The sequence below is a fragment of the Pygoscelis adeliae genome, unplaced genomic scaffold (genome assembly GCF_000699105.1).
Source record: "Pygoscelis adeliae isolate BGI_AS28 unplaced genomic scaffold, ASM69910v1 Scaffold218, whole genome shotgun sequence".
Classification (NCBI taxonomy): domain Eukaryota; kingdom Metazoa; phylum Chordata; class Aves; order Sphenisciformes; family Spheniscidae; genus Pygoscelis; species Pygoscelis adeliae.
The window spans coordinates 5,044,820-5,064,537 of record NW_008825433.1 but is presented as its reverse complement, the minus strand read 5'-3'; the positions used below and the strand labels follow the sequence as shown (position 1 = coordinate 5,064,537).

Here is a 19,718-nt window from a genome sequence, read left to right as displayed (position 1 = left end):
GGAAGAGGAGGATAGAAAGGATGAATGTTTCTGCCCACCCAAGAAGGAAAGCCTGTGTTACAGCTTAGGCACGATATTCTCTCCAAACTTTTACACTTACCACTCACATATCAAGAATTTGTTTAATAAAGGTGATAACTGGAATAACATGGAATATACTTTTGAAAGCTAAAATCCATCTTAAACTCGCTTTGTAGGGAAGCTATTTCATCATTTTTACATGGCATTTGATATCGTCTATGTGATGTCTTTCTGTAACGCAGATAACCAGCTACCAAAACTCAAGATACTGTTTACTAATCTGATCAGTCTGAAAAAAATTCCCTTCTTATCACAAAATACCTTTTTAAACTCATCTTCTTTATCATTTCCCTTGCTATTATCACCACGAAGAGCTGCAGAAGTATTCTTTTCTCTCTCCTCTTCATTATTTCCAAACACTATATGTTTTTCTCTTACTGTAAATTTAAAAAGAATATGTATTTTTTGTTAAATGAACATTGTGTTCTGCTTTGAAGCATGCTGTCCCCCCTCTTTACAGGCAAAATAATATTGCTTTTTATTTTAGTAGTACCTGGATCAGCTAACTGGTTTTATTTCACACCATTTTTTTCACACCAGGAATCTGGTTAAGAGCCCAGCCTATAAGCCACAGCCTAACAAACACCATGCACTAAAAATATATTATTAAGGATAGGTAGGCAGACATGGATATTTCAGCTGGAAATGGCAAAAAAAAAAAAAATCAATATAAACAATTTAACAAAATACAGAGAAGTATCTTTTCATCAGGTTTTTCTGGTTGCATCGTATTGAGCTACCTGGAATATTGACCCTGACCATGCCTCTATACCTGGAGGAAACTGAACCCAGAAGGAAAAAATCTTGTGTAAGAAAAGGAGCTCCATTACTGACTAAGCCTCAAAATACATTTTTCCTTAAAACATTTTCTTCCAGCTATAAACTATTTCCCCTATAATGGTACAGAGCCTCCTAAAAATCTTTGTAACACACCCCAGAGCAGTGGGAACCAGCCCCAGAGCAGTGGGAACCAGCCATATTGATCAGCTGTGAGCCTCGTACATTAGCAGTTGAATGTCAATTGACTGTACTAATTTAAACTGACCCGCCTTTACTAGCACTGGTATTTGAGATACAATTCTACTGTGGCAGAAAAGTCACAAAGAGAGGACAGTAACCAAATACGTGACATAGCTGAGAAGAGAGGAACACTGTATTTCACTTATGGAGGGAAAAAAAAAGTTATAATGAGTGACTAAGAAAAATGGAACTATAACATTCTTCCTCTAGAGCAAATACCTTGGTAATCTAAACAGAAGGACAGAGTTTAATTCTAGAAACTCCACCAATACTGAATTACTTCCCTATTTCATAGGCTAGTGGTTTAGTTTAACAGTGGTAAATAAAGGCAGAACTGTGACACAGATGAAACTGTAGTGGGAGGGAGAAGTCTGAAGAAAATTAGCTAAAACAATGCTGTTTTGATACATTCTAGTTAAATCTACAGGGACAGAAATTTTTATTTAAATATTTAAATATTCAACATCATCTACCTGGCAATACATGTTTTTCTGAGGTTTTCTTAGAATATTTAATTTCGTAATTCTTTTCAAATACAGATATTAGTTCTTGAACAGCATCTTCAATGTGCATGCTTTTGTGGTTCAATAACTCAGCACATTCTTTAGTGTAAGTCTGTTAAATAAAAACATCAATGAATTATCTTAGTATCACTGATTATCTTATTACTGTTCCTCTTCATGCAGAGCCAAAACATTTCCCTGAATATTGCATTCTTCAGACTGAGACTATTTCAATGAAACAGCAACATTTTTAAAAGAAAACTGAGAAACCAAACCCAAAATCTTTATTCAAAATTATAAAAAACTTCTGTTATATTACCACTATATTTTTGATATTTTTAATATAGTGGTAATTATTTTTAAATTTCCATTTTTGAAATGCAATGGTATTTTAAAGGGCCAGAAGAAAACCCTGAATATTGAAGGGAGGTCACAGACTGAATCTGAAATTACCTAAATACTCTTTCAACTGTCCTTAACAATTTTATTTACTTGCACTAATTAACTAACTAATTACATTTTTAGCCTCATTTGGAATCAAGAAAACTTTCAAATTCTCAAATATACTTGTTGGAAAGTATTTTTTGCCTTGTCCTTTAAAAAAAACAGTTTGGAAAAAAATAAGGAAAAAAAAAAAAGGCTGCATATGTCCAAGTATCTTCATACAAAAAAATCTCATCTAATTATGAAGCAGTTAAATAAAAATTATCTGTGAAATACTACAGCTTAAGTATCTCAAATACCTAAGAACCAATTTATCTTCATATAAAATATTTTAACCAAAACATTTTAATTAAAAAAAAAAATCTGTATTTCTACAGTAAGAAGAATTCTTTTTTAGTTTTATATTAATTTACTAAGGCATTGTTTCTAACATGCTCAAGAATTCAAGTTCGAAGATGTAAAGTGGCACACACCTCATTGCAGGTCAACATATTCTCTACTTTGATAGGACCATCTACTGGTAAGACAATTAAAAGAGTATGTGATATTTCTTTTAATATTAAATCAATCCGCACTTCACTTAAATCATTAACCTAAAAAGAGAAAATCGTATTAATACTGTACATTTATATTTAAAGCATAATATATTCTCTTTTAGAGAGTTCTAACAGATATACAATGTTTTGCAGAAAAATAAAAATTGTATATCTGTACCCAGTTAATGCAAGAATCTTACATAGTAGAAAACCCTCTAAGAAAGTGAATCATAACAGAAAAAAACCCTGGGGTAAAAGCTCCAACAAAAAAGACCGCAAGATGAGAGAAGCAGAGAAAAAAGGAAGCACAGCAACACCTCATGAGTTATGATGACTTAGGGTATATTTGCAATGGCTAAATATAGTCTGCTTTTACTCTGAATTATCCTCTTTCTGTATTATCTACAGAGGGATTTTAGGGAGACAAGTACCCTACAAAAAAATTTAGCCTTTCTTAACATGTTCCATTGCAGATGTCCTGGTTTCGGTAATCTGGAATATGAGCAATGAAAGAATAGATGCAAGTCGGGAAATTATACAGTTACTATTGCCACAGAAAACAAGAATTCAATTGCTAAAAGAGTATGTATGTAAATCCTGCACAGTGTGATAACACAATTCTAAAAAGATTAGTAGTGTGCGCAATTTCATTTCAGGCAGTCCTTTAAAAAACAATTTTGTAATTCTTAAGTATCTGCTGGTTCCATGTTGGGAAACTGAGACATAGGAATCCTTGAGAATGTGAAATCTTTAGAGGAATTTGGTGTTTCCACCTATTTCTTCACAGATTTCTGGTTATCAGCACCATATCTTAAAATTCACTGTATAAGTGAAATTAATTCACAGAGAGTATAAGCCAAAACTACCTCTGCACCATAACAGTAATGATCCAATTTTTCAATGAACTTCTCTTGACAGCTCAAAGTGCTGTCGAGTCTTGGAGACTAGATGAATGAGTGACAATGGAAAGAATTATCTCCTATGCCCCGAGAACCTCATCAGAAAGTGGTCCCAAGACTGAGAGTAGCTTCTTTAAACTTGTTTTTCTTCTGTCCTGAAAGTTTAGGAATCGGTGTAAAAGAAGAGAACTCCTGCTCCATTATGTAATCCATGCTAGACTCCTGAAGAATCCTTGTTGTTTTAACAGAAGTATTAGGCAGACAGGCAGTAGTAGTAAGTCAGACCCCAGATCATTCCAGTTATGCAGGATACACTGCCGCAAGATTAAATAAAACAGAGTAACAAAACAAGATACGCTAATATAAGATGATAAGATTCTTGTTCATGACCTTACTGGCCACGATTCTAGTTGCAAGGCAAGGGGGGGGCACTGCTGTATCTTGCTTGACAGTTTAGTCTTCAGTCCTTCTTTTACTCAACATAGCTTTTCACTGGGTTTTTGATTCTAAATTACAGCATTGTTAGAATTCAGTCAACTGTAGTGAAGTGGCTTTGTCATGGCAGAATCCAAATAAAACCGACTTCTGTCCAATTTTTAATTTTTTATCTGAAATATTCTGCGTCTGTGATATCCCATCTTGTTTGTCACAATATCACTCATGCTTCTGTTTTACATCACTTTTTCCCTATTTGTTTACAATATCCCCTTCACAGTAATCAAGGGTCTAACCAAGTTTACATCTTTTTGTATTGATATTGGAGGGGTAAGAAAGTCAGAAATGTACACAACCTACATATTTAAGGAAAATAGAGTGTATCTACAAAAGACATGGTTATTTCAGATATACTCAGGTTCAGAGAACTGTTAATTTCTTACACAGCCAATCTTTTTTTCAGTTTTGAGTTTCAGCAGCAAACAGAGCGCTTGATCATAACTACGTTTTTCTGCCATACAGAAACAGAAGTGGATACACCCATCAGTGACTAACAATATCCTACCACAAGAGACACAATTTATGATATTGGTAGGAGAGATCATAGCAATACAGTTCAACCGTCAAGCCAGAAGGATGATCTGACTATCAAGGTAAAGTCTTGAGAAGAAAAAGAACCAATACAGGTCCTCAAGCATGTTAATGGAATCAAAAGAATTCAGAAATTATGTGGCAAACACTAAGAGGAAAAAAGCACAGACTCAGTCAGCACGCAGAGAACTGTGAGGGAAAAGCATGCTCCCCTTCATTATTTTATGGCCTGCACAAACAGGAGGCAGTTTCACACCATGCCTGCTATGAATACAGTTAATGCTAAAAAGTTCTCCACTGGACACTGTTTACATGGAGGTATCTTGTGTGCAACTGCATTCATGGACAAGCACTCAAAGAGAAGCACAGGTTGACTCCAAAAATCAGAATGATAGTCACAGAATCTGAGGACAAGTGGAAATACATTCTACTGCAAGAATGGAAGCAAAGGTCAAATATTTGAAGGTAATAATGGGAGAGAATCATTGAGTATATCATTCTTCAAAAAAACAACATACATTAATAAGCAAACAAAATTTCTATGTATTTCAAGTGGTAAGAAAATAAGTACAGATTAATTTCCAATATGAAGAGCAGCATACTGGAAATAATTTCTCTAAACTGTGATTTCATTTATATAGTGATCAAATGCATACCTTTTTCAAAAACTGTTTAAATATATTCAGAACTTGATCAGCTTCTTGAAAGAAACTTCCCAGTGTCACAGATGACCAAGTCAACATGGTAAGTCCTTGCCTCAACACAGCTTCCATCTAAGCATAAAAATATAATTTCATAGATTAAAAAAAAAAAACATAATTTAAAACAAATGCCATTTTTATTAGAATCACTAATGTCACTGATGAAAGAAAGAGTTGTGTTTAAGTTTTGCAAGGAAGGTTACAAGTTTTCAAGGAAAACATCAAATAAATTTATGTGATACTGGGGAAGGAGGAGGGTAGTACATACTATAGCCTCTGTCCACAACTGTCAAGTACATGCTCAGCAAAGATCTTCCCCTTCCTGTTTTCCTGGATAGTGTCTTTTAGTAGTTCCCACTACTTCCTAAAATTAAAATCAAGTCCACTATTGATCTTACAATTTATCCTTTAATATATATCTTGACCACCCTTAACAGCATAATTACTTGTCTTTCAACCTCATGTATCTATCTAACGACATTTTTCATTCGTCCCTTTTTGAATCACACTGATCCTCTCCAAATTTTGTTATAGCCTCGATGCTAATTTTAAAAATCCTCTCTTCCCTACTATTTCCCTTCCTGAATTCTTGGTTCTCCATGGTCTGTTTCATCTGGATTTGTCCCCACCAAGATGTTCAGCATGTAGCTGAAATCAGCTCATTTCCCTGTCACTGTATGATCTACACCAAGGTCCTTCCTTCAGTTGCAGATCCTGCACCTTCGAAGGAGATGGGACTCTGAGGAAAAGGAAATCTTATACTACCACCAGGCTAGGGAAATCAACCTTTCCAGACTCTCTCACAGAGCTCCCCTTAAATTTTTGCCTAGCACTCCAAAACTTCTCACTGATTTCCCAGTATACAGACACCACAATTTTAAATTTTGCCATTCCCATCATTCTTGAAGTGACAGAAACTTAATTTTGCTTAATTGCTGAGAAACTTTGAACAGATTCCACTCATATTTAATTTTAAATAGCCACCTATCTTATCTGCTCTTTCATCTTACATTTACCAAGTCACTGCCTGGACTTCACCCACTCTCTTCATCCTAATGCTTTTTTTTGCTATGTCTATATCACAGATAAAACAATGAGTTCAGCTCAAATAGACACACAGCTATTTGCAAATACAGCCATTATTATCACCTTAATACATATGTTTTTGGGGAATATATTTAACTCCACAATGCTGGGATGATACTGTTACTGGTAACCAACATAGCCAATCTAGAAACAGTTTAAGGCTCTACATGGTTGTTGTCAAATTATGGCACCAATGTAGCCATAGGGTGGATTTGCTCATTCCATCTTTGGATTTGTGCTTTCCTCTCTTCTTCCTATACACCAAAGACTTCTCTCCCTTCTTCAAAAAACATTTCCATCTTCTGTTTGTACAATACCCATCCCTCTCTTTTGCCAGTTGTTTCCTCTAAAATACAGAGGTTTATGATTCCCTCTACGATATAATCACATTTACAGTAGTATAACTGAAGTGAAGACTACCATCACTTTATCTCTTTGTCTTTTATTATTTAACTCTTAAGAGCAAGGACAAGTTTTTTGTTTCTCACACTTCGGCACATGCCAACTATGTAGTTACACAAACTTATGCGAACTCTGCAACCTTCTGATATTATTTACAATCAAAAAGGGAAGAGTTACTTAGAACAACCACAGATGTACACTTGCAAGTGTCTGGTAAAACAAAATGGCTTGTAGGATAGACATTCTGCATCTCCAATAAAACTGTCCCTTTAGTGTAGTATATAACCTTTCTACATCACTGAAGAGACTGACTCAATTCACAAGGCTAATAATTCTCTCCAAGCAAAGACAAGGATCATGACATTTAGTATTTCAGCTAAATGAAAAGCACAACTTCCCATTAAAACCTCTAAAACTGAAATAAGTGATAATTTACTTCTATGTCAAAGCCAGAGATTTGTGTAGATAAATAGACCCACAAAGTCCATATTCTTTGTTCTACTGGGTTTACACCTCATAGGCACCAAGATTATCCTACTGTAATACAGATTATTTGAGCACTGTATGAGGGATGCAAAGAGCAAATTTTTGGTCTTAAAGGTTTTAGTAAAATTCATAAAGTTCACAACATGCAGATCTATCTACGTATTTTAAAATTATAAACTATTATTAAGTTATTCTAACTTCTTCTGAAGTATACTGAAGTGCATTTAGCAAGACCAACCTTTTTCATTTTTGGTGCCATTAGATTTACAAAAATCATTGGTGTTTCTTGACACAAATCTTCATAACATTGGAGAAGACCCTGTTAATTATTAGAAAGGGTAGTATCAAGAAGAATATTTTAAATGCTTTCTTTACTGAAGCAAACAGCCTGTTATACAATCAAATCACCAGAAAAAATATGGAAAGCAGTACAAGACTACATTTGAAAACAAGTGTAGAATTTTACACAGACTTTACATACCCACGTACATAATTTCTGGAATGTAATGAATCCGGATCATGCCACACAAGGAAGAACGAAAGCAGCCTTCATGCAACACATTCCCAGTCTTTAGGCAGAAAGCCAAAGTATGATCTTTCTCTAGAGCTAAAGACAGCTTGAGCTTTAGTGACTGTAACTTGCAATGCCCTCTTGGAACTGAGTATCATATGCTGTAGATACTTAAAGTCACATACAAACTCAGTTTTAAGGTTTCTTCGTCTTACGCCTTACACACACACACAAATCTTGTATGGTACACCTCATGCCCAAGATATAAGCTTCTCTAAATACTACAACAATAGCAAAGACTACAACAAGTATGAGAAATCTGACTTCTCTGGCATGTAACCTGCAAAATTCTTGATGTTTTTGTGGCTCGCCATATCTTCCAATCCAGAATTCCAATCTTTGCTTCTCAAAAGCTCTGTAAAACCGCATTTTACTGATTTTCAGAGAGTGAACATATTTTGGATAGCTCTAATTATTTCATCACAAGAAAATATTTAACATGCCACAGGGTATGAGAAATATATATGCTTATCTTTAAGTATATACTAGCCCACACAGCAGTTAGTAGAGGTTTTTCAAATGAAATCCTCTATGTCCACCTGTGCATTCCACAAATTTACCTTAAACTACCTCATACCCAGCTTTAATCTTTATTTAACCATAGAAAAATTCCTATGGTTAATCAGATGTTCTTTTTTATTTTTTAAACAGCAATCATGATAATTTTTACGTTTACCTCTAAACGCAACTTGTTTGACTTCAGGTTATTTTCTATTTTTACTATCTTTTTTGCTTGCTCCGGTACTTCCAGACCCAACTTGATCATACATTTGGTCTCTCGGACAATCTCTGTAATTTGGGGATCAAAATTAACCAGGAACTTCCCAGTTTTAGGATGACGTGCAAATATTGTTGCTTGTAAGGCTGTAAAGACATTTTTATATCAGTTTCCAAGACAAACAATTGGTTCTGTTATATAAATTATTATGGAACACAGATTTCTCATATTACTATCTAGTGATTAAATATGTATGGTTATTTGTGAAATAGCGTCACGTTTTCAGTTAAAGAAAATATACAACTGACTTTCACCATATTAGCTTTCTGCCATATATAACCTTTCTCTTCGTAAGCTAAACAAGCATCAGATCCAGTCTTATTTGTGGCATATTTTTTCTTAGCTCAAGTTAGAAAATTATGAAATTCATTTTCTAAGGACCTGGAAACACAACACTTTTATGAGATGCTCAGTATCTTACAGGAATTTGTTAATCCAGAGGATGAATGCTTACATATGGATATTGCAAAAATCCAAAACAAAATAAAAGCCCAAACAGCAACATAAAAACCTCTGTTCACTGTGTAATGAAAAGATGTTATTCTTATATATCTACTCCTAGTTTTGAAGCCCACAGAGTGTCTACAATTTACAGGAAAAATCTACTCAAAAATATATATTTTTTTAAACTTTGACTCTCATTTAATCTCAAAATGATAAACCTTGATTATCAAACATTTTTTTCTAGGCATAAAGTAATACTTGTCCTGAGAGGGACTGGGATAATACAACTGTATAAATTATTATAGTGGAAAGAAAACAGGAAGAATTATTAAATGCTATACATAAAGAATTTGAATGCAAAAATGAACAACTGTGTGCCTTAAATTTGTTTCACTACCGTTTCCAGTCATCTGTCAAACAGTGTACCAGATCTGCAGTCCTCTGCATCAAAACCGAGTTTCAAGGTCAGTAAGGGACAAAGATCTGTATTATTGGGCCTACTTATTGGATCATGATTAATTTGCACATTTTAAGGGTAAATGACGCTTAAAAAAAATTATCTGATTTGATTTGTGTTAACTTAGCATTCAATAACATTTTTTAAAAAAACGCCAGTTACTTATTTAATTACTTACAATATTGTAATTGTGAAATTTCCTTCATCCACGCATTATGATAGACTACCTCGAATTCCACCAATACATAGGCAATGCTATTGTATAACCGAACAACTGCTTTACCTTCTGGAGTTGCCAAGATATTTGACTTTTTCTATTAAAACACAGTACATTCAAATTAAAACCTTATCAAAAGAAAACCATACTATTTGGGTTTTTCTCAGTTTAACTGTTGACTATATATTACATAAGTTAATATTACAAATTATACTTACAGAGTTCTTAAAAACTATATAAAGTATTTATGATTCAAATTTATAGGGCAATAAAGTCAGTAAGAACTTGTAAGTAATAAATACTATTATTTAACACATGTAAGAGCAATTACTTTATTATATTGTGTTAAACACCTGTAATTCCCAGTGAAACGGATGCTCAGTTCTACTCAAAATTGAACAGTAACTAAAAATTTATTTTAAAAAAAATCTCCTTTTTTAATTGGTAATGATATTTATGTCTGTTTTCTTCGGAGCAGATTTAGGTGATCCTTATTCCCATCTGAGGGAAACAGGAAAGTGAAAATCTCTTCTCACATAGAAGTTAACTTGGCAGGAGACCCTAGATACTTTGTAGGAGAATCGCTCAAACATTTCAAGAAATATTTCAATTGCTATAGTGGATCCTAGTATAGCAAGATTCTGGCTATTCCAATGAAGGAAGGAAATCCAATACCAAGAAATTCCTAAGGGCCATAAATGTCAAAGCTTATGTGGCTGGTACCAACCTTCAGCTGTATGTTTAGTGGTACAGAAAATGTAGAACTGAGAAGTTCGGTAATGGAATTCCCTGTTCCCAGACTAGTTCAGAGATCATCTACAGTGAAACTGGTGACCAGATGCTCAGTTACAGTACTGCAGCTATTGTGTGGGTCCTTATAATAAACTTGCTTTTTCAGTGGTACCAGAACATACACAGGAGACAATTTCAGGATGTCAGGCAGTCCACATTTATGCCTTAAGCTACTCCTAGCAGCCGCTTGGCAAAGAGACAGGATTCTCCACAGAGAACCCTATGGGGCTAGAGGAACAGAAGAGGTGGGTACCCAGTTAAAATACAGGACATGAGTCTTATGTGCAAGCCCCGGTCTGCCCTGTTACAAATGGAAGAAAAACACCACTGGCTAGAATGGTGAAATATTTCTTTGGGCAATATGAAGACAGACATATTAACAATTCAGTGCATATTCCCAGCTGGGGGTGCTAGTTCAGTGGTAAGTCAAAGAAACACTACATCTTGGATCTACAACAGTGGTTACTGCAGAGCATATTTTTTTAACTAGATATTCACATCCAAATAAACAGGTTGCCTAGCATATGAGAAGTGGCATCATCATAGCCAGAAACATTATGGTCACTCTACTGAAGTAAGACAGTTCACTGTTACACAAAACACCTAATTTTTCCTCACATCAACTTACATGGAAATAGTTGATTGGTTCATTTATCCTCCTGAATAGCTGTCTCACCCACAGTATCTTTCCTGCAACAGGTGGCATGTTTCGAGCAAGAGGAGGGTTATCTTTCTGAATTTGGTAAAGCTACAATAAGAACAATATCATTAAACACATGGATTAAAAAATCCATTGAAACGTTAAACCGTTTTTCCTCTCGTACCACAATTTCTTCCTCCTCCCAAACAGATTAAATTTGTGTGGAGTCACACAACAGTTCATTGAGAAAAAAATGTATTGCTTCCCCCACTTGCTACTCTTCCGAGATGCACTCATTGATACTGCTGTTGGTATGTCTCCTGTCTTCATTATCTCATGCTGTTTCTTAGCTGTGCTCACTTACGGCAGAGCCCCGAGTACACCAAAAGGCATTGCAAACCTAGGAGCTGAGCAGCCAGTATTCAGAGCCAAGCCTGACAGGTGCAGCTGTGTAACTTTGGAGCCATCTGCTGTGAAAGCAAGCTGTGTAGGAAGTGTTGCGAGAACCCTCATTGGGGCTTGGGAACTGCTTTCAGGAAAGCCCTAAGCTATATTGTTAACTGAGAGGTTTTACCTGAATAGAAATGTCAACATTGTTCTTCAGACATATACACCTGACTAATAGCTAACATTTCAGGAGTTGGACTTGACGATTCTTGTGGGTCCCTTCCAACTCAGGATAATCTATGATTCTATGATATGCTCTATTCTACTAACTTCTCATCAATATACATGTAGAGACTCCTGGGTACACAGCCCATGCTTTTACCTGTGCCCAAGCTGAGGAAAAAAAAGGGGCCCTGCTCACTGAATGGCTGCATTATAGTCAAGAAAAATTTGGCCTAAAATTATCACATACCAAATTTGCATTGACAAATTATTCAAGCACTTTAGAACCAGTATTGCAGTGGGAGCAACTTTTTATTAGAAAAAACTTGCTTGGCAAAGATAAAAAGCAATCCAATAATATCTAATAGTTAGAACTAGCCAGTATATTGGCGACATATTCTTCAACAGAAGAAAGAGGAACATTTGTATCCAGCCAACTTTAGGCACGCAAACTCATGTTGTGATAACACAAACAGCTGTACTGCTTTAGCAGACACCACTCTTCACTTACTGGCATGTCTTCTTACCCCTATACTGTCTCCTGCACAGTGCCAACAAAAGAAACCCAAGTAGCTTCACAGTGAACTTAAGAGAGGAAACTGACATGGATGAAACCCCCTCAGAAAACATATCTATTCTTTTGGATGGGAAAAAGCAGCCAGGGGTGGGGTCAGTGATTTCTTAAGCAGGCAGTGCTGCTGAAAATATGTTCATTAAATTAAGCCCATAATTAGAGGTTCAGGAAGTGTTATATACAGTGAGTAGATAGGGAAAGGACACTCTAAAGTGTGGTTCAGAGCAGCTGTGCTAGGCTACAGTTTTAAGTTACTGTTTGGAGGAATCATTTTCTAGTAAGTGTAGAGTTTACAGATACTTGGCTCCTCATGTAAACACGTCATTCATCTGACAAAATGTAAACAACTCTAAAAAAAATATTTGCATCAGTCTGGTTTTCCAGATTCCCTTTGTACTCATTGAAGAAAAATGGCTGTTTCAAGGGAATTATTTAATTCTTCAGGTTAACACATAAAATAGATCAGATGAATTGACTCTAGAATACTCATTTCTTTCTTGAATAGAAAGGGAGTATGGATGTCTAGTTCTGATGCAGATGTTTATTTTGCAGACATATAAAGTCAGGTTAGATGAATTCCTCTCTAAACGTTTAAAGTCAAGTGACAAGTTAATTCTCATTTATGCTACAGTCATGGTACACTATACAAATCATGGAAAATTACTTTATAATGAACGTAAATGCAATTTACCTACATTTTATATCTATTTTATACTGTCACAGCATTAGATAATAGCCATGTATAAATGCAAAATAACTGTAGAGGCCTCATATAATAAAAAAAACCCAAAAGGTAGATGCAAGTGATGCACACAGCCAGTAAAGAACATACTTTTTTTTCTTCATTTAATGAAGGAATAACAGAAAAGATTTTGGTTTAAAAAGTAAAATTGTGATGATACATTTGCCTGCAAGAGCATGTATATCATATTTGCCTACACACTCAGATCTGTTTTCTGTAATAGGAAAATAGAAGTATGATAAATTGAGCATTGACAGTCAATTAGTGAAATAGACAGAATAAATAAAAATTATTGATATTAAAATATTTGTTCTTATTTTAACATGATGTTTAAAATTCTTTGCAAAGAAATAAATACCTTTTTAGTAGCTTCAAGTTCTGCTACATAATGTTGAAGAATACAACCAACTGTACACACTGTTTCTTCTTGAAGGCATGGCATTCTCAGATTTTGAAACCTGTATTAAAAATGAGTACCCAAAATAATATTTCTAAAACACAAATTTTTTTTTTATTATTATTTTGGGACAAATGAACGTTACATAAAATGAAAGAAGCACAAATCTAGGAAATGCTTCTGGATCTGGGAAATCTTTTTGCTTTGAGCAAGTTTAAGCAAGTTGAAAAGTTCTGCCTTGGTGGGGTTTTTTGTTGTTGCTGTTGTGGGTTTTTTAGGTTTTTCTTTTAGTATCCTCTTGTACATATGGAATAAACTGTAATGAAATTAAGAAACAGGAGAATATATTGATTTCCATGAGAAAGCTAAAATACATCTTTTATGATGATTACATGGTTCAGAACGCCAATAATGAAAAGTTCTTGATTAGGCCCTTTGTTCTAAAAGTAGCTGTGTTATTTAAATTGTGCTAATCAGTAATTTGAAGTTACTTTAAAATATTTTAAAACATAATTGCCAGTACCTTTGAAGTAACTGAAGTGCATGCTGTGAAGACAAAATTCTCCCAAAACAGGTACGCATAAATGTCTGTATCTGTATCTAAAGAATATATAATTTAGTATAGTTTTTCTAGTAAAATAATAGTGTTTTGATGTCTGATAATTTCTTAACATAGTAGCATTTGAAATTGTTACTGCTTAAAGCACAAAATAGCAGCCTTCACCGGTCTATGCTTAATATAATCAATAAATAGCTAGTGTCAGTCAAGTAATCTCTTAAAATGCAAGACAGTTTTAGCAAAGAATCAAATCATGTACTGAAAAAAGTTGCAGCTTTGTTCTACCCAAAATCTAACCACGTCTCCAGGCTAATAAACCACCTCCATGCAGATCGTTCTCCCAGGTCTCATAATTTTTGTCATTTTGGCTGCAGAGTGACTGATCTTCAGTGAGGACTGTATGATATATTTTAAAGCTTCCTTTGGAAGGAGGAGAAAGAATGGAAAAAGCCTCCCTGCAGACAAACACAAACTCTGTCCTCTTTGGATGAACAATATAGCCTATTCACAGTCCAAAGTCTCACTGACATTCAGGGAGATACTGAGTAAGTAGTGATGAGATTCTTGCCCAAGTAAGTTATAGGTAGCAATATTACTTACCTCTAAACCTTCAATTTTTGCCATGAAGTTCACAAAATCCACATCAAATTCTGTTTTTCGTGGATCAAGGATGTCATATTGTTTCTTTTGAACACTTTGGTAGATATTTTTGAATTTTACTGCCATAATATCTATCCCTTCGATGGTAGACAGACTCAGTGCACAAAAAGTTTGTACTACAGTTATCATCTCTGTAATCTGAAATATAAACATTATATTCATGCTCATAACAAGTTATCTGCTACTTCCTCTATAAACTAAAACCTGAGTAAAATAAATAAGCAATAGCCACTTCTCTAACTACTGCATTCAGAAATTGTTGCTTCTGAGCTTCTAAGTCAAGTATCTTCAACAGAGCATGGTTAATTCAGTTTTCAACATCAGTTCTCATCACAACCCAATACAAAGTAAAATCATCTTCATTTTTCTCAATGGTAAAGCATTTCTTTTTTATTTGACTGTTGGATTCAATAGGGTAATATGGAAAAAGAGTTAAAACATGACGTATGCATACTGATGACACAAAGAGATTTCACAGAATAAAAAAACCAACCATACAGATTAGTATATACACTGCATGATACGGAAAAACATCAGACTCACAGAATTCCTACCCTGTGGTGACTGCCCCATTATCGTCTTATCCCTTGTCTGACCTTATTCTGCACCAAGGAGCACCTATTATCTTTTCCACGCAAACTCTATGAATGCTAGTTTAAAATCCTTTCATCGGGTTAGCAAGCCAAATGTTAAGACCACACCAAGCAGCAGAATCATCTGAAGAACTGTGTTTGGCAGTAACAGGAATTTTTAATGCCTTAGGACACTATTCAAAAAACCAAAGGTGTGTTATTTTTCACATAGTTTTAAGCCTCCTAAAATAATGATCTAAGTCTAGATCAATTAGGTTATTTCTATCCACACTAACAGAGATAAATTGACAAATTCAGAAGGACGTTGTGAGGTAATTGCCTAAAGTATTGGGATGACTTACTCTGTGGAAGTGCCTAATTTCTCTCAATAAAGAGTTACAAACTCCTTCACAGGATGATTAAGAGCATGTATGTTGACAAGTGTCCACCTTGTAAACGGTTCTTTGGAGAAGCCGCCCTTCTCTACCGGTAACAACAGCACACAGTATACTCACTTTTTCTAATCTCCTACAAAAAGCTTCAGATTTTCCAAATATATACATTTCTGATACTTCAAATGTCTTTTCTCCTAGAGTTTCCAAAATCTCTTGCTTTGTTTCATGAAAGCATTTCTGATATTCTTTCAATAGAAACATGCAGTCCTAAAAAGTGAAGGAATAAATACCATACTCATTATGCTATACTTATGGGTGAGAGACTGGAGAACTCAAACTTACTGTCATTCCGAAGTGGTTAATTATCACTGAATCTAGTTTCAGTCAACAGGCAGTAATGACTTACATACAGTGGTTTTCTTTCAGTATGTGTACCAAATATTTGCAACATATGAACATACAACAGTACAATACAGTGAAAGACTTAACACTGGGAGATGAGTCACCAAAAAAAGAAAGGAAAAGTTTTAGCACTTGTTAAAGTAAAGAGTGGTTTAGAGGTCAGCGAAGAGCAGGTGATGACTCCTGCTTTAAAGGAGACATTTGAATATTAAGAAAAGCCATTGCTTACTTAAGAATGGTCAGACTGTCCTCTGCATAAGGACGGAATTTGGCATAACAGGGTAGTCCGTTTGGAACTCCCAGGGGAGTTAAAGGAAATTGGTTATAAAAATTAATGTATGTTGACAAGTCTGAGTTAAAGTGAGACTGGAGAATAATCCATCTTTCTCAGTCGATTATTTACTTAAAATACTAAGACCTTATCAGATGTAAAAATAATGACTGGTGAGAAATGTAAAGTCTATAATCATTGGAATACAAAATCTTCTGTTATTTCTTGGAAAACAGAAAGCAGATTTTATCACATTATATTGGCAGTCACCAGACTGTCTGAATATATGTGTATATGTAACAATTGGCTATAAATCACAGGAAATGAAAAAAGGTCCTCATTGAAAGGAATGTTTGGATCTCCAAGAATATACAGATACTAGAACGAAGACTGATCACCATGATTAGAAACTGGGCTTATATTTCTTTCATAGAATAATGAGGGCTTGTCAGCTGTAGAACAGCCACAAGATGACCTCAATGAAATACATGAATTATTAGAATCATATCCTGTCAGGTCAGGAGAGATACATTCAATACATTTTCTTTTGTACCTCTGGACTTAATTTTTAAAGGACTATGAAATCCTATGCCTTTCTGAGTAAGATAGGAAGTCAGTAGCTGAGGTCTGATAAAGGAGAAGATGGAAATGAAGTCAGTATTGGCAACCAGTAACCCCAAGCTGGACATATTTTGCCATAGCATATTGCATGTGCTTAATTTGTTCTTAATAGGTCACCATCAGCTGAGGAAGAGGAAGACTCTCTTAGCACTGAACTTTCGTGGTGTGCCAAGGAAATCTAGTATTGGAAGGAGCTACTGTAACAAAGTGGGGGTCTATTCAAATACCAGGTTCCCCACGGTAGAGGAAGATGGTACCATGTCAGATATCCTCAGGAGGGAAGAATGTGGATTATGCAGGATGACAAAATTCCTTGGTCGCACATATAGTGAAGATGCCAATTCCAAGGTCAGTGACGGACCACCCTGATAAAGACCAGGCCATTCTAATTTCAACAAATGCCAGTGGGCTAAGAAACGGGAAAACACTCAAAGCATCATGAAATAAAACACTAAAGAGGTGTGAAGTACTTGATGCATATTGATATGGACCTCCTTGTGCATATCAATAGGTAATCAATAGGTTTGACAGGTAAATAATAAAATAGCAAAATACCTTAATTTTTCCAATGACTGTTGATGTCTCCTGTTCCCAGACACGAGACAAGCCACCATCTGTAATATATGCTCTACATGTCGTGACCATTTGATTTGTAACCTAGTGCAGACAAATGAAAACAAGTAGGTCTCAAGCTTATAAGGAAATTTGCTTGTTTTGCAAAATCTAACAAAATTCTCACATGCATGTATTAGTACTATCAGAGTTCAGATAAATTTCACCTGTGGGAATAATAGTGGCTAAATAATATATGTAATATATATGACAAACACCCTATAAAAAGTCTTAAAACACTCCCAGAAGTGTATTTAAGTCCCAGGAAGTATTTGTAAGTACTATAAGTCCAGCAATACATATGCTTAAACACAGAATGTCACCAACCATAACTAAAGAACAAAGAGAAGTTATTTAACTCTAAATATTCTTCACTTTCATTGTCATCTTTACCCTTTGTAGTGTGCGCATCCTTATTTAAAAATTGCCATTAAAGAATTTTGTGTCCTAGCAGTATGTCTTTACCTTGGTCTCCCATGGCTATGAAAAAGAGAGAACCTTCTTCTACTTCTCAACCACAAAAATCCAAAGTTTGTAATGACAGAAAGAGAGAGAGGAGTACAAGAGTGAATGCAGATATAGAAAACACATCTCAGAGAACAGCTACAGGCAGATAACCTTTTTGGTCTACTAAATAATGTGAACAATTCAAAACAGTTCTCCCAACACATGAGAGTACTGTAAGCAGGTCTTAAGAAGCCCTAACTGAATAAAGACTGAAAACTGCTGCAACAAAGGCAGCCTCACACTGTAATACAATGACTGGTGAAGTTGTAGACAGGACCTCCAGTGTCACCTCTGATGATCTTTAAATGGAAGCAAACAGTAAGGGGGACCTTAAGCCACTGGATTAAAATAGAGCTTTCTCCTTACTATTTCTTAGCACAGCTTCATGTAACCAGTCTGTTATTAGCCTCTGTACTGAAATGCTCAATCCCTTAGACGATTAAATAATAGACACTAGCAAGTGTGAACACACAAACATATAAAACCCAATTATACAATAGGCAATATAAACATTGCTGCATAATCTATACCTAACATCTGATGTATGGAAAACAGCCCCCTTCATGCATAAATATAACCTCAAAAAAGCACATATTTCTTAATATCCTAGTTCAAATTGAATTGTAACAAAGCTTTACACTAAAACCTGGGGTGTTCTAAAAAAAAAAAAAAAAAGACAGTGGTATAATGAGGCTTTACTATGAATTTGCCCTATATGTTTACTGGAAGTGCGTATTTCAGTTATGAAGGATTTCTTTGTTCTAAAACCATTACACAAACCATCTTTTCCTGCAGTGAATACCTGGATTCTGCAAAAGACATTGGTATAATTACCTAGCTTGTCTTAATTTTCTGTTTAAGGAAGCAAAGTTTATGACCTGAGATTCAATTAACTTTTCAACTATGACTTGCTTACGAAAACAGGAACCTTTTGTCTTTCATATGTTTTGGAGGAATAGCCTAGTTAGACTGATGGCCATCTGCCTAATTAGGTCTTCAAAGCTGATAATAAAAGAATCTTTGTGGATTCAGTGATTTAGGAAACAACTGAGCAGATTAATTCAGATCAGGAGATCAACAAGAAGATAAGAAAAATGCTGAACGAAGAATAAAACAAAGTTCCTTCCAGAAGACAAGTCTCTAATCCAAGTTCAATCCTCTCCTGATCAACGGACTTCTCTTCCTTTCCCGTGCAGACACCCACTATTTATTATCAGTTTTTAACAAATCTCCTGCTGATTTAAACAAAATGAGGTTTTTTTCTGAAAAATCACATAATTTTTATAATGAATATTATACTTAATATATTTACCTTTATAAGCAATGATGTCATTCTCTCAGAAGTATTATAATATCTTGAAACACTGTGAATCATTCGTATAGCATTTATCAAGTTCGGTATTCCATGTGTCATTGATACCTTAAAGCAGAGTTTTGAGAAAAATTTTACTTTCTATTCTTAGCAACTATATTTCTATTCTATTGACAACTTCTAAATTACATTTTTCCCTAAATTACATGAACCAATCTTCAAAATGCCATGGCATCTTACCAAAAGGTTTCTTGTAAAAAAAAAGCTAATCACACTCAATAAATTTTTAAACCTCAACTAATAAAAACAATAAAACTCTTAGATGATTTGGTGATAAATCAGATTAAAGATATTAATATGAATATTTTAATATGCTATTTTGATGATCAAAATCAAACACTG

At 34.8% G+C, this 19,718-nt stretch overlaps 1 protein-coding gene across 1 annotated transcript in view; it reads right to left on the bottom strand.

The window, feature by feature from the left end:
* Positions 1-19,718, bottom strand: part of DNAH8 (dynein, axonemal, heavy chain 8) — a 146,215-nt gene that overhangs the window by 115,176 nt on the left and 11,321 nt on the right. Inside the window, 14 exon segments of the mRNA XM_009331077.1 lie at positions 343-454; positions 1,580-1,716; positions 2,522-2,641; positions 5,166-5,282; positions 7,423-7,503; positions 8,432-8,619; positions 9,613-9,748; positions 11,072-11,191; positions 13,367-13,466; positions 13,929-14,005; positions 14,565-14,762; positions 15,712-15,858; positions 17,441-17,542; positions 19,317-19,424. Of these exon segments, the coding sequence (XP_009329352.1) occupies positions 343-454; positions 1,580-1,716; positions 2,522-2,641; positions 5,166-5,282; positions 7,423-7,503; positions 8,432-8,619; positions 9,613-9,748; positions 11,072-11,191; positions 13,367-13,466; positions 13,929-14,005; positions 14,565-14,762; positions 15,712-15,858; positions 17,441-17,542; positions 19,317-19,424 (1,743 nt within the window).